Source organism: Eschrichtius robustus, chromosome 3, assembly GCF_028021215.1.
Source record: "Eschrichtius robustus isolate mEscRob2 chromosome 3, mEscRob2.pri, whole genome shotgun sequence".
Lineage (NCBI taxonomy): Eukaryota > Metazoa > Chordata > Mammalia > Artiodactyla > Eschrichtiidae > Eschrichtius > Eschrichtius robustus.
Window position 1 is genome coordinate 61,543,125 of NC_090826.1, and position 15,504 is coordinate 61,558,628.

The 15,504-nt window shown below is 39.5% G+C and overlaps 1 protein-coding gene across 1 annotated transcript in view; it reads right to left on the reverse strand.

Annotated features, from left to right (window-relative positions):
- Positions 1-901: 901 nt before the first annotated feature.
- PTGER3 (prostaglandin E receptor 3) overlaps positions 902-15,504 on the reverse strand; it is a 79,827-nt gene continuing 65,224 nt past the window's right edge. Inside the window, exons 3-4 of the mRNA XM_068538016.1 lie at positions 4,351-4,442; positions 902-1,811 (exon numbers count right to left, since the gene is read on the reverse strand). Of these exons, the coding sequence (XP_068394117.1) occupies positions 1,808-1,811; positions 4,351-4,442 (96 nt within the window). The 3' untranslated portion in view covers positions 902-1,807. The remainder of the gene's footprint in view (positions 1,812-4,350; positions 4,443-15,504) is intronic.

The window sequence follows — 15,504 nt, forward strand, 5'->3', positions numbered from 1 at the left end:
TCATTGAGACTAAATGAAATTAATTAACTTTCTCAAGTTCACAGAGCTAATGAGTGGCACAGCCAGATTTAAATCCAAGTTTGATTCCAAAACCCATGCTTTTATTACTAGATCACATTGTCTTATAAATGGAATATCATTGTAATAAGTCTCACATCCCACTGTGCTGTAGGGAGAACAGTAAACCTGGAATCAAAAAACTTAAACTTGGATCTGAATTCCTACTTATGTTAGCTAAGTGACATTGGGCAAGCCCTCTGTAAACCTTATGCTCTTTTGTAAAAATAAAATAGTAAATAGATGAAGCTAGACAACCACATAGCTGGATGATGGACAGATAGAGAGGTAACAGGAGTGTGGATATTCCTATGATGGTCTGCAAATTCTACTTGCTCAATAAAATATGTTGAATTTAAACCTGAATAAAGGGATTGTGTACAGCATCAGTTTTGTGCCAGTTACATGGTGCTTGAATTTCAATACATATTTAATGAAAATAATTGTAGTTTGCAGCTAATTCACACTGGTTCAACTAGCCAAAAAGAATGATTCAACTATTTTGGTTTCATCTCATTGACAGAAATGACAATGGAGTCACAGTATAGGCTCCTATTGCAAAACTACTGATACCATATTATCATCTCTTTCCAAGATATCCTCGTAGGTGACAGCATGGCCCTTAGGTGCCTAAAGAAGGGACACTCAATAAATATGTGTTGAATTAAGTGAATGGGGCGAGGGAAAAGAAGGAGGAAGGGAGTGGGAAAGAAAGACAAGAGAAAGAAATGTTGGTTGAATTTATGAGCAGGTAAGGGCACATTAGCTGAGAGATAGTAGATGACTCAAAGTATTTTTTTAAAATTCACAGAATTTCTTATTTCAGACAAACTAGACCCTTTTATTTCATAAAAAAGTAACAAAACTTGATAGTTGATAACTATGTCATTTATTAATTTTGTCTTTTGTATGCCACCCAAGAAGAAATGGTAAGAAATGCTGAATTGATAGTGGTGGATCGGAGACTGCACCCGGATTTTTTAATGCTCCAACTCAACAGTTCATCCCTTAGCTTCATTATTATTTTCTATGACATATCAAGACAGCCCTTCATTGCATCACACCTTTCAGTCTTCAAAGACAGAGAAATAACAATTATGCTGATTCCTGAGTTACTAAATGACACATAACCAGAATACAGACTTAAGGGCTTTTAGTTCCCAGCTTAGCCCAGAAGAACACATCTCCAAAACATTAATCACACATTTTGCATAAATATCTTTGGTCATGGTACCCTCCTGCCTTCATTTGGCATCCTTTTCTATCTCGTGAAGTTTATGTCTTATTAATTGAATTCTTGCTCTCAGTAAGTTGACTTTTCACTGACAAAAACTTTTACTGATTTTTCAAACTCATATTGTAAAATCAAAACTACGATAAAATGTAAAGATATCCACATCAGTTGAGATTCACATAAGGGTTTGAAGCTGGGGGAAAATTCCTGAAGGATGGGGTTTTCTTTTTCTCATTTTTTCACCAGTCACCATCTGTGCAATCGTGCCCAGCTTCTTAAATATATACTCAAAATCCAGTCCCAGAAACCAATTTTTAATACTCAAAGACACGTATTGCAGTAATAAACTTGGTCTCAGTGGATATTACTGACAAGAAAAAACATTAAAATTTTTAAAAAGATGAAAAAGAAGAAACAATCCAAATCAAAATATAAAATTCTCCTTCTCAGGTAGGAAGAAATACACAAACTCAGGGAAGCAGGAATTGCAATAAAAAGTCCACCTCCGTTCTTTCATTATCTGTTAGAATAAAGAGAAAAAGATATAATAAGCATGGATAGGAATACTTTTGTTTTTGTATGGTGTGAGGACTAAGATGTAAGTGCGAAATATAATGTCTTAGACATCAAAACATTCTTGTTTGAAGTAATTACATCTGTGTTTTGTAAATAAAAACAATTTAAATAATTCTGGATTTTGGATCATGTAAGCCTCTGGATCATTTAATTATGCTAAGTGTATGCCTTCATTCTGAGCAATTTTTCTGGTTTCCAAGATTGTAATCCAGAAGAATAATCAAATTATAAAACTATATCAATTGTATAAACATTGAATGGTCAAATAATCTTGCCTTAAAAACAAGCCCTAATCAGTATATAACCACACTCTAAAAGCATCAGGAAGTGTACTGATTAAAAGAGCCATGAAATACAATTTTTCTCCTATCAAACCAAAAAAGTATTGTGTGTGTGTCTTAAGATACATACAGTGCTGGTTAGAATAAAGCAAAGTAGAAACTCTCACACACTGCTGAAGAAATTTTAAATCTCTAGTAATTCTTTTTGAAAGCAGACTATAGGCATCTTTCAAGAATATTAAAAATTTATATATTATTTATTCTTTAAAGTATACTTTTGGTAAAAACAATCACAATTTTTTTTTTTAATTCTGCATTTCAGTCTTTGGGTAATAGATACAACTCTATTCATCACGGTGCCAAATTTGAACACACATAACGATTAAGTAAACTATAGTATATTCTTTTAATAGGCTATTACATAAATATTAAAGTTACTTTAAAAATAATTTGTAAATAATCTGAGGAGTGCTTATTTTATGTTAAATGAAGTAAAAAAACAAGACACAATAATGAGTATATATTATCATAAGTATGTAAAACTAAATCAAGGAAAGTGTAGGGGAAAATGAAGAGAGAAATATACTAAAATGATGGTGGGTTTTTCTTGAGTAGTGGAAGTAAAGTTTAGTAAGCTGCCTTTCTTTCTAATTTTCTTTATTTTCCAAAGTTTCTATAGAGAGCCAGGCTTATTTATATAATGAGGGGAAGTATGATAAGATTTACTTTAAAAAATTAAAAGTGGGATTAGCATGAACCTACCAATAATGAGATGGGAGCTGGGTATCTCCCTTCTTTTCCCTTCTTTTGTTTTCCAAGGGATCTGTGTTCATAGCAAAACAGTGCCTGTAATATGTATATTACAGGCAGATATCCAGGGGAAGGATATAAGATCATAAAAGTGAGTTGAGTAAAAACTTTATTGGCCTTGTGATTTTTGAGGTATGTTCCAGAAGCAACCAGCTTATTCTTATCCTTTGGGCATTGTTGCACAGTATTTATTGAAAAACACATTTAGATCTTGCCCTGAAGAACAGAAGTGATTATCTCTCAGTTACTGCCACTATGGGAGAACAAATGGTCAAAGAAATTGAGCTGCTTGAATGTCCACATCTCTCATAACAACTTATATTGAGTAGAGGAGCTATTGTACCCAGCTGTACCCAGGGAATGAAATAAAATGAACATGCTGACTTTCCATTAAAAATGAAGAGTTCAACTTATTTGAAAAGACATGTGCTATCTTTGAAAATAAATTAAAACTTTTTACATGCTCTCATTAAAACAAAAAAGATCACACAATGCAATGATACACAGAAGACTATTCATTCAGTTAACCCTACAGTCAGTAACAAGAATATTGAAAGGAAATGTTTGAGGGAGGAAACTAATGCTCAAAATTTAGTCTGACCAAACGTGCATCACATTTGGCATTATGTTCTGCTTTCTGCAATGTTCATTCGTTGAAATAGCTGTTTTATACAAAACAGATATAATCGAAAGGGCAAGTAAGAGTGTGCGAAACATATGGTGAACATGCTGAGTTCTGGTGCCTAAGCAAAACAGGGGTCACTTTTAGCGTTAAAATACTCCTGGAAGGATGGGATTAACATGTACACAATACTACGTACAAAATAGATAACCAATAAGGACCTACTGTATAGCACAGGGAACTGTACTCAGTATTTTGTAATAACCTATAAGGGAAAAGAATTTGAAAAAGAATATATATATATATATATATATATAAAATATATATGTATGTATAATATATATGTATATATATATATATATATTATATATATGTATATAATAATAAATTTCTGTGCTGTAGACCTGAAAATAACATGACATTGTAAATCACCTATACTTCAATTTTAAAAAAAATTTAAGAAATACTCCTGGAGACTGTTCTTACTATGAAAAGTAAGTGACGTGCAGGCTCTTTCACTACATGGAGTTGGTCAGTTCCAAGAGCAGCCTGGAGCCAGTCTCAGAAAGTTCTTAATTGGAGGAAATGTAAGTGAAGTTGTAAAAAACAACAGTAGCTCCTTGGGGAATCTAGTCCTCCTTAATCAGATGTGTGTGCTTAGTTTGCATTTTAATTCTTAGAGATCTTCTGCCTTTGTAACATGAACTCGGATCAGAACAGAGAGATGGGGGAGGGCTTAGCTGTAGATCCAGACCGCTTCTACATCTCACCTTTCCAAGTGGTCACTCCACATCAAGGTTGAGGAGCACTGGTGGGGTAAAGAGGTGGAGCTGGAGGCGTAGTTGTTTGTGTGGTGCCTGATCTGTGAACAGACAGAGGGTTTCAGTGGATGAATTATTGATTATGACTCCTTTCGTCAGATGACACTTCCCTGGACATCTTTAAAAAAACAGCAGAACCCCAATCCATACATCAATGCCCATCGGTTATGACCGAGTAAACAAAGATGTTTTAGATATTATCTCCCTGAAACTGTCCCATTCCTGCCTCTGTGCTTTGACCCACATTCTATTTCTCCCCACACTGACACACCAGACATCACTTGAGAGCAGAAATCGGGTCTAATGTGACTTTGGGAGCCCTAGAGCATTTATCACAGCATTTGTTAAATGCCGAATGAAAGCTCACTGACTTCAAATGATCTTTATAGGTAAATCTAATTCTACCACTCTCCAGCTTTCAGTGGCTTCCTGTTGCTCTTAGGGTACAGATCAAAATTCTTAACGTTATCTGTTTGATCTAGCCTCCGGCTGCAACTCCAGCTTTGCTTTGAACCTTTTGCTACCGTGTGCTCAGGCCACACTAGCGGTCCAGGAATGTCACAAACAAGGTCATCCTCCTCCCTACCTCAGGGCCTTTGCACTTGAAGCTTCCCCTACCCAGAGTGCTCTTCCATTCCCTCATCACCTGGCTGACTGCTACTTGTCCTTCAGGTCTTAACTTGGAAAATCACTTCCTCAGAGAATACCCTGTTGACTAGGACTGGTCTCCCACTGTGTGACCCACTATTTTCTTTGCAAGAATTCATTGTAGTTTGTAACGACTAGTTATTTGTGTGATTATTTGTTTAACACGAGTTGTTATCTCTAGGCTACAAGCTTCATGAGGGCAGAAACCATGCCTGGCTTAGCTTATCACTGCATCCAACAGCTACCACAGCGCCTGGCACATAGGTGACGGTCGGTAAGTATTTGTGGCCTGAATGAACAATGCTGCATAATTTGCCCTGAGGCCTGTCCCTCAACAGCATTCTACAAATAATCGCTTAAATTCATTCGATGCAATAAAATATTGAAATATACACATTTCGACAAAGTTGAAATACATAAAAAGAAAATATACCTGAAAAATGTTTCCTTTTTATACATTTCTTAGTAATTCTCTTACAAGAACTAGCAAAATGAAATGAAATTCTTATAAGAAATTGTTATAAGAAAGAACAAAAAGAAATTGAATTCAATGTATCCTTAGTCAGTCTTTTTTATCAGATTGCTAGAGTCCTTTTTTTCTCAAGAGTATAGTTAAGATCATCTTAAATAGCATGTCCAACCCAAGTGGCGTGACATTATATAAAATGTCCAGACAGGCATGTGGTTCTCCAGTTCTTGACTGTGTTAAGCAAATAGACAATTTTTTGTTTTAGGAAGGCAGGGTTATTTGAAGGACAATAAAATGACACGTCTTCATTGCAACAAAAAAATATAATTTGGCCAATATCTATTTCAGAGCAAACAGAAGATGTTCAGGGACACTTTTTATAGAAACATTGTGGATCTGGAAGAGTGGTCAGAGTCGAGGTCAAAGTAGAAAAGAAAAACAAAACAGGTTTTCCTCTTCATTCTCTGAGACTTTCAGAATCCCCTGGGTGCCCCTGTATGAGAAGACCCTCCATCTGTTAAAGAGCAATCTGGTTAGATTGGGTCCCTTCACTAAAGGACCGCTAAGTTTCTCTTCCTGATGTCATGCTGCTTAGGTTCTCATTTAGAGGACTGCTTTAACTAAGTAATACACTTGGGATTGCATTATTTGTTGGCCCAACTTTAAGAGCAAATATAACAGTGGGCATTTGGGTATCATATGCCTGTCCAATGTCAAGTAGCAGGAAAAGAAGGAACTAAAGAGAAATGAGGCACTGCAAGGTAATAGGTGAAGAGCCGTGAGTTCTGAAGCATGGTATGGTGCCCTGTTCCACTCCCTAAACCACTCCCCTGGTGGAACCCATCTCCCCTGTGGACATTCTCCGTGATTCACTCTGTCATTCACATTACAAAATTCTGCTTCACGGTCACACCTAATTCTGCAGCTTACTCTGCCCCTGCATTTCATGCCAATTTTCTCTCCTGTGTGTCTCTTTTATTTCACTCCTTCTCTCCAGTCTTCACGTCATTGTTCAGAGTCTCACCCTCATTCTTCTTGTGCAGTGTATCAATCTGAACTATATGAAATTCACATTTTTGTTGGATCAAAAATGGTTGGATATTGGAAATTATATCTGATTCAACCTAATAACAGCCTTCTAACTAACTAGTGTTTCTGACTGGAGTCTTTCTTTTCTCTAACACATCCTTTGTATTGTTTCCAAGGCAAACCTTGGCAAATCCTAAACATCTTTGAAGGTTCCCCATTGCTACAGGATAAAGTTCTGAAGTACCTAAGGTGCACCACTGAGTGGTTCCAACCTCCACCTCTGGGTTTATCTCCTGCTTCTCCTCTTCGTGTGACCCTTGATTCAATCCTGTAAACTACTCACACTTCCGGAAACCTGCCAAGGCTCTTTTACACCTAATTACTATGGAGTTTGCTATTCCCTTTCTAAAATGCCTCTCTCTACTTCTGTCCAGAATCAATTGTACTTTTCCTCCAAGATCCAGTCTTTTGTTTTCTTGGAAAAGTATCTTTCCTTCTATCATATATCCATGGCATCGTATACATTATTCAAGATGTAATTATCTCATTATATTGTACTGGATTGGCCAAAACGTTTGTTTGGGTTTTTCCGTAACATCTTACAGAAAAACCCGAACAAACTTTTTGGCAAACCCAATACTTATGAGTGTGTCAGTTTCTCACTTTCTGATTCATAGCAGGAGCCCAATAAATGTTTGTGAGTAAAACAGCATTCTAAGAAATGATTGGCTCTCCTCAGTGGTCAACATTATGAGGCCAAGGACTAACCAAATCTTTTGGCACACATAAGAACCTACTAGGTAGAAATCACTTTATCAGGCATGATGATATGTTCATATTTTAAGTTTCTTTTGACTCTAGAAATGTGTAGTCTCTGTATGTCCCATATAATACTTGAGAATATCCATGGTTACCTTTCACCTAACTATATATCACTCTAACCCACTGGACTGGGATGAAAGCACTTAGACACTCAGTGCACTTTTTTGAATGAATCGATGAAGGAATCAATGAATAATAAGTAAGGACTGTCTTGTGCTGAGTATTCCCAGAGGCAGACCCTGAGCCAAGGGCTTGTATGCAAGTGACTTATTAAGGATGTACTCCCAGGAGAAACAGTAAGGGAGTGGGAAAGTAGGACAGAAAAGGAGAAGAAGCCATGATGTGGTGAGATTTTAGGTAATTCCAATCTCAGTCTGAAGCTTTGGGAAACTCTGGAGTGTAAACTACACTTCAGAGTTTATCCCATCTCTAGACAAAGGGTCTGGGCTTTCCTACTCCCATACCCATAAGTCATTGCTGCTTTGGGGAGGAGTAAAACCCGTAGGTTATGCTGGTTCTGCCTGTGGGCGAGCCTCTGAAGGTACTGGTGTGAACAACTGGCAGCAAAACAAGCAGAAGCCGGGGATGGGTATAGAACTGGTGTACGGGATCCGATAGGTTCTGCGTAGGGATCCAGTCATGTGGGACACACTCCAAGCAAATATTTGGCAAGTTAAGTTTAGCTGGTAGTGGAGGAGACTGCCCATGTGTGTAGATTGGGGAGCTCTGTTCAGCAGGGTGCCCTGTTGAAAATAATCTTCTTCACTCCTGCTACTGATGCCTGGACTCCCTCTAGCTAGGGATAAAACTTCTTAATCTATATTGAGAAGCAATACTTAAAAGGGAATTACCTTGGGTGGAAGGGAGAAAAGGTAGAAATATTTATGTCAGGCAATGCCAAACTCTTTTACGTTTAATCCATTTAATGCTTTACCGTTTTAAGACACTGAATTTCATCCACATCAAAGTATGAGTCTTTCCTGAGAGTGTAGGACGTACAGGCGCTAATGGGCCTCTCTTAGACATCTTAGCTCTTACCACTATGAAGATATGTCCAGCTCAAAATAAGTCCTCTTCCTCTTGTTTTAGCTAAGCTTATAGCTTTGTGTGTTCTTCCCAAATTACCAAATATGTATAATACCCAAGCTGCTAGCAAAGCTGGTCCTCGCTCTGGATATGAGAACCCAAAGATTTTCAGTTAAAGCAGCTTCATTTACTCAGCCTTATTACAGGATATTTTTAAATATTCCTGTTAAGATAGAAAAGACTATCTGTGTGTGTGTGTGTGTGTGTGACATTCACTTTGCATTTGACTCTTGGACCAAATTATTTTCCTGTGGCAATTGCGATAAAAAGATTGATGTATGAGTGGCCACTCCAGTCACCTGAACACAACCCAGTTGTTGGGTCTGCTGCCATGGCTTGTGGGTGGACCCTGGCTGTTAGTGGCTTGGCTGGATGCCGGATGCCTGTGTTCCTGGAGCCACCCTGCCTCTGTCTGGTGAACCCCGCTTTAGTCTGTCTGTGAGGTTCCTTTCAGAACGACCCAGCTGCACCACAGAGTGCAGACTACTCTTCAGCATGTTGCTAAAGTTCCCTCTGTTTACTTCGCATCATCTCACTAATTTCTCCCCATCCACTGTTTGATCCTGAATAGCGGAGGTGTATGGTCTGATCTATTGTCTTCAGAATTTCAGTGCCAGATGTGTAATATATTATAAAGGTTAGCTGAATTCCTGAGGAACACAGAGAAAACTATTTGATGATTACTTACCTTCCATCACCTCTAACTACCTGTGTCCTTGTTATAGATCACCCTGCGCCTATAGCTAACCCTCCCTCTTCCAACTTTCTGTTCCCTGGCTCTATTCCACTGCCTTCAAAAGTCATAGGCTTCCCTTATCTTGGGAAATAAAATACACACAAACACCTGTTCTTGACTGCTTGTGCCTTCCCCTTTCTGTAAGTGTGGTCCAATCTCTTGCTCCCTTTACCACCAGCTTCTCTACATGATATATCCGCTACTCTTATTTCCTCTCCCTTCAACTCCCTCCTAAAAGACAGCCCCAAATTATAAAGTTCTTTCCCTTTGTCAGGCATGTTCTAAACATTTGACAAATGTTCATTCTTTGAAGTTTGCACCACTATCATCTCTCCACTTGACAGATGAGGAAACTGAGGAAAAGAAAGGTAAAATAACTTTGCCCAGGGTCACCCACAGGTAAGTGGCAGAGCTTGGATTCAAATGCAGACAGTCTGGTTCCAGAATACATGCTAACTACACTCTACATTTCCTCTATAATTGGATTTCATCCCAGTGACAGTAAAACTAGTCTCTTGGAAACTTTGGAATTTACTATCATCTCTGGTATTGTAGTACTTGAGCTAGATGCACCTATGCTGCATACTAAGATCTAGTATTTACAAGATTGTCCTCTTTTTATACAAGTATAATGAAACTTCATTAATTTGGAATGAACAAATCATTCTGATGAGGGCTGAACTAAATGTTGTATTTTCATGATGTATAAAAAGGGGTTAATTGGGGACTTTCCTGGTGGCGCAGTGGTTAAGAATCTGCCTGCCAATGCAGGGGACATGGGTTCGAGCCCTGGTCCGGGAAGATCTCACATGCTGCAGAGCAACTAAGCCCGTGAGCCACAACTGCTGAGCCCATGTGCCACAACTACCGAAGCCCGTGCACCTAGAGCCCATGCTCCGCAACAAGAGAAGCCCACGCACTGCAACAAAGAGTAGCCCCCGCTCACAACTAGAGAAAGCCTACACTCAGCAACGAAGACCCAACGCAGCCAAAAATAAATAAATAAAATAAATACTTTTTTTTAAAAGGGGTTAATTGATCAAAGAAATAAGTAAAACATGTAAGTCAGTAGGGGCAGAATTTGACCTACTCCAGGAGAAAAAATATAGATAATTTTAGAATATTGAAATGCAAATATGTGACAAAGTTATTTTTTATAACTAAAAAATAGAGCTAGCTAGCTTGCAGCAAAGTCTTGTCTGGAATTCAGCCTCCTTATTTCTGTTCCATCATAAGGCCCCATAATCAATCTATAGATTTGACTCACTTGTAAACACCCCCAGAGTATAACAGTTATTCAGCAAACACTTGTTTCATAAAAAAAGAAAGAGGTGGATAACTGAGCAGTGTGAAAAACTAAAATGTGACCTGGCCAATTATACTAGTCAGTGAACCCCACAAGGACAGAGATTTTTATCTGGTTTTTTTTTTTTTTTTTAAACTTTTTTTTTTTTAATTTATTTATTTATTTTTAGCTGTGTTGGGTCTTCATTTCTGTGCGAGGGCTTTCTCTAGTTCCGGCGAGCGGGGGCCACTCTTCATCGCGGTGCGCGGGCCTCTCACTATCGAGGCCTCTCTTTGTTGCGGAGCACAGGCTCCAGACGCGCAGGCTCAGTAGTTGTGGCTCACGGGCCCAGTTGCTCCGCGGCATGTGGGATCCTCCCAGACCAGGGCTCGAACCCGTGTCCACCGCATTGGCAGGCAGATTCTCAACCACTGCGCCACCAGGGAAGCCCCTATCTGTTTTTGTTCACTGATGCACCCCCAGTGACTAGACCAGGGCCTGCCACAATGCAGCTTAATTACTGTTTAATGTTTAAATGAGTGATTTCTATGTGTTTTTACATAGAGTGCCTGCAAGTGGGTGGATATTGTTTCCATTTTATAGATGAAAAAAAAAAAAAAAAAAGAAAGCTCAACAAAGTTAAGTAACTTGCTCAAGTCTAGACCTAGATCCAGGACTAGAAACTAGGCCTTTTGCTCCTAGTTCATTACTTAACAGTAAAAATATTGCTTTCTGATTTTTAAAAAATCAGTTAAATATTCTGTATAAGGGATAAAGATAGATATGGAAGCTTCAGCAACATTCTAAGGAAATGCGTACCGCTGGTGCATTATCTACGGTCATTATGCACTTGCTGGTCTCGGAGTGAGGCATCGCTTCTACTCTGGGTCCTCCTATTCCACACTATCAAGAAGAAGAAACAGTTTTGCTTCTTACTCCTCAAAGCTTTCCTTCCCTTCATCTTTCTCTTCTCAGAGAAATGAAAGAGGGAGGTGCAGCGCCTTTTTTCTAATGATGGTCTTCATGCTCTCCCTGAGACTCTGAGCAGCTAAGGCTACATAAAGGCTCTAATGTCTGACAATCTCCTCCTCAGTAGAACTTCATCTTCGGGTTTTTACAGCCTTACAGTCCAAAAATATTACACTGAAACTCGGCTATGTGACCTCCAATGTTTCTGTTTTAACCTAGTCTTTTAAAGGTGTTCTTTTTCTCCTTCTAAAACATTAAAATATGTTCGAAAGAGAATATACCTTAAATGTAATTCACACTGGTTTCCTCACAATAGTACAGATTGTAGAAACCCTAAGAATTCAGAGAAAGGGAAATAAAAGTGGCTTTTGTTTTGGGGGGTGAGGTTTCATCAAGAGGTATAAGGTGTGAAAAGAATTGGTAGGGAGGTGGGGGAAAGCTTGAACAAAGACAGATGCTAGAACATATAAGAGTCAGAAAAGCACAAGTGGGCTTCCCTGGTGGTGCAGTGGTTAAGAATCGGCCTGCCAATGCAGGGGACAAGGGTTCGAGCCCTGGTCTGGGAAGATCCCACATACCGCGGAGCAACTAAGCCCGTGAGCCACAACTACTGCGCCTGCGCTCTAGAGCCCGCGAGCTACAACTACTGAAGCCCGCGCGTCTAGAGCCCGTGCTCCGCAACAAGAGAAGCCACCACAATGAGAAGCCCGTGCACCACAACGAAGAGTAGCCCCCGCTCGCAGCAACTAGAGAAAGCCCACGTGCAGCAACGAAGACCCAACGCAGCCAAAATTAAATAAGTAAATTTAAAAAAAAAAAAAAGAAAGAAAGAAAAGCACAAGTGCAGCTGGCAGTAATGGGCACTTCACTTCGGGACTAAGATTGGGTAAAGCTGGGCAGCAGCTGAGGAGGCAGAACGGCTTCCCACCTCAGAGAAGTCTAAGACTTTGACACATTTTGGGGGATTACAGACTGATAACTGGTAGCCAGAAACCTCATGCAGGAAGGAAGGCTAAATGTTAAAAATCCCATTCTGTATTACTCAGCCATAAAAAGGAACGAAATTGGGTCATTTGTAGAGACGTGGATGGATCTAGAGACTGTCATACAGAGTGAAGTAAGTCAGAAAGAGAAAAACAAATACTGTATATTAATGCATATATGTGGAACCTAGAAAAATGGTACAGGTTTACAGGGCAGAAATTGAGACACAGATGTAGAGAACAAACGTATAGACACCAAGGGGGGATGGTAAGGGGGGATGGTGGGGGGGATGGGGGGATGGTGGGGGGGATGGTGGAGGGGATGGTGGTGGGGGATGGTGGTGGGGGGATGGGGGGATGGGGGGATGGTGGGGGGATGGTGGGGGGGATGGTGGAGGGGATGGTGGTGGGGGATGGTGGTGGGGGGATGGTGGTGGGGAGATGAATTGAGAGATTGGGATAATAAGAACCTGCTGTATAAAAAAATAAAGTGAAATTCAAAAATTCAAAAAAAAAAAAATCCCATTCTGGGAGGAGCATCCCAGACTCTACAGGGAGCAATGGTTGCTCTAGCCTCTGGCTCCCAGGGAATACTATCCACCCCTCTGCCACACCTGTTACAGTGCCTGCAACATCTGCTCTCACATCTGGCCTCTCAGGAGACTCTGAGAAGCTGGAATATCAACACTGAGGTTGTACCTCGCCCCCGAAATTTTCTTTATTTCATGCTACAAAGTAAGCGGGGGGGAAAGTTTTCCCTTCAGAAATCTGGCTTACATTATATAAATGAAATACGAGAGTTTCTCAATACCCTGAAATCTAGCCAGCCTTTTGTGGGTAATATCCAGAGGTGGGGAAATTTTGACTGAATACTACTTTTCTGTAAGAAGAATATAATAGTTTCTTCCACAGCATTTGATAATATCTTTGGATACTATACTCCCAAGAGGCAATTTAGTCATTTTTCCACTGCTAAGAAAATTTAACTCTCTTTTCCAACTAGTTTTTTTCATTAAGGGCCCTTATAATGCATTTCACTTGAATATTTATTTCAAAATTCCTATTCCAACTTATCACCAAATCTAAGTGATTCTTGTTTTTTTGTTTTTGTTTTTTTAATGTATCTGGGAAATCCTTTCTTCCCGAACCATTCTGCATCTTTCTTAGTTCCTCCTTTATTACCCGCCCACAGTGTCACTGCAACCTTCTTTAGTCCCCTAAGTGATTTCTCTGCCTCTAGTCTCTGCTATAACCCAGCCCTCATAAAATCCCACATTCAGCCTATGGGATCGAAAAAAAATGGATTCTAAAACATACCTGGTTAGAATCCTTGTTCCAATAGTTATTAGCTGTGTGACCTTGAGGAAGTTAGTTGAATTTGCAGGGCATCAGTTTCCTCCTCAGTTAAATGGGAACAGCAGTAGTTCTACCCCATAATATTATCAGTAGGATTAAAAGGGAGAATGTATAGGAAGAGCTTAAAACAGAAATTGACACAGAGTAAGCTCTCAGGAAGTATTAGCTATTTCAGCTACATTGGGCATGTCATTCATTATACCACCTGCACCTACAGACCCTTATAAGGGAAGTTCCTCTGCTCACAGCCCCACTGAAGGGGCATCCACATCCACAGGCTACCATATTTTGTACAAGGATTCTGCATATCCCAGGAATACCCAGTTGGACAAGGTATACAAACCTAAGACATAGCCTTGCCAGTCAAGGAACAATGAGCTGACAAGGCAGATATTTCCTCTCTTGAGAATCTGAATTTGGAAATGTTGAAAAAATCAGGAAGTTAGCAGCAGGACCAGTGCCATGAGGAAGCAGATATTGTAAGTAAAGAAAAATTATAAAGTTAAGAAATTATATTGACAGTGGAGAGAAAGACTTGGCAGTTGGTAATGGAAACACAATCAAACAGATAGAAAATAGCTAGGTCCAATGATGGCGGAGGATTAGCAAGGAACTCATTTATTCCAACAGTTGATTCTCTGGATCCTGATCTACCCTCCAACTCCAGCCTACGTACTCCAGGCCATGATATTCCATTATAATAAACCTCCCCTTGCTTGAGTTAACCTGAGTGGTGCTCCATTTCTTACATCGCAAAGAGACTAAATAACAACATTGGCCATTGCAGACACCTTAGTTGATGAGTTGGTAATCGGATCCCTACTTTAGCAATTCTTACTGCCCATCAATCAACTCACTGCTCTCCAATTCACCCTGTACGCTGTCCCTACAATTCTCCTCATCCTGAATGGGCTCCCATTCTTTTTTTTTTTTTAATTTCTATTTATTTATTTCTGGCTGCTTTGGGTCTTTTTTTTTTTTTAACATCTTTATTGGAGTATAATTGCTTTACAATGGTGTGTTAGTTTCTGCTTTATAACAAAGTGAATCAGCCATATGCATACATATATCCCCATATCCCCTCCCTCTTGCCTCTCCCTCCCATCCTCCCTATCCCAAACTAGGTGGTCACAAAGCACTGAGCTGATCTCCCTGTGCTATGCAGCTGCTTCCCACTAGCTAGCTATTTTACATTTGGTAGTGTATATATGTCCATGCCACTCTCTCACTTCGTCCCAGCTTACCCTTCCCCCTCCCTGTGTCCTCAAGTCCATTCTCTATGTCTGCGTCTTTATTCCTGTCCTGCCCTTAGGTCCTTCAGAACCATTGTTGTTTTTTTTTTTTTTTTAGATTCTATATATATGTGTTAACATATGGTATTTGTTTTTCTCTTTCTGACTTACCTCACTCTGTATGACAGTTTCTAGGTCCATCCACCTCACTGCAAATAACTCAATTTCGTTTCTTTTTATGGCTGAGTAATATTCCTTTGTATATATGTTGAGCTCTCATTCTTTTGGGGAATATGCACAGCCTACTTTTCTTTCAAGAGCTAGGTCAAATCCCACTTTCTCCATGCAAACCTGGGTACCATACCAGACAGAACTGGATCCAGGCTTGCAGAACCTGAAGCATATACAACTTTCTTTAATGAAATGAATATAAAACCAGACCTCGGAAAAGGCCTGTGAAATGAGGGGCTTTGAGGCCTGAGCTTCAT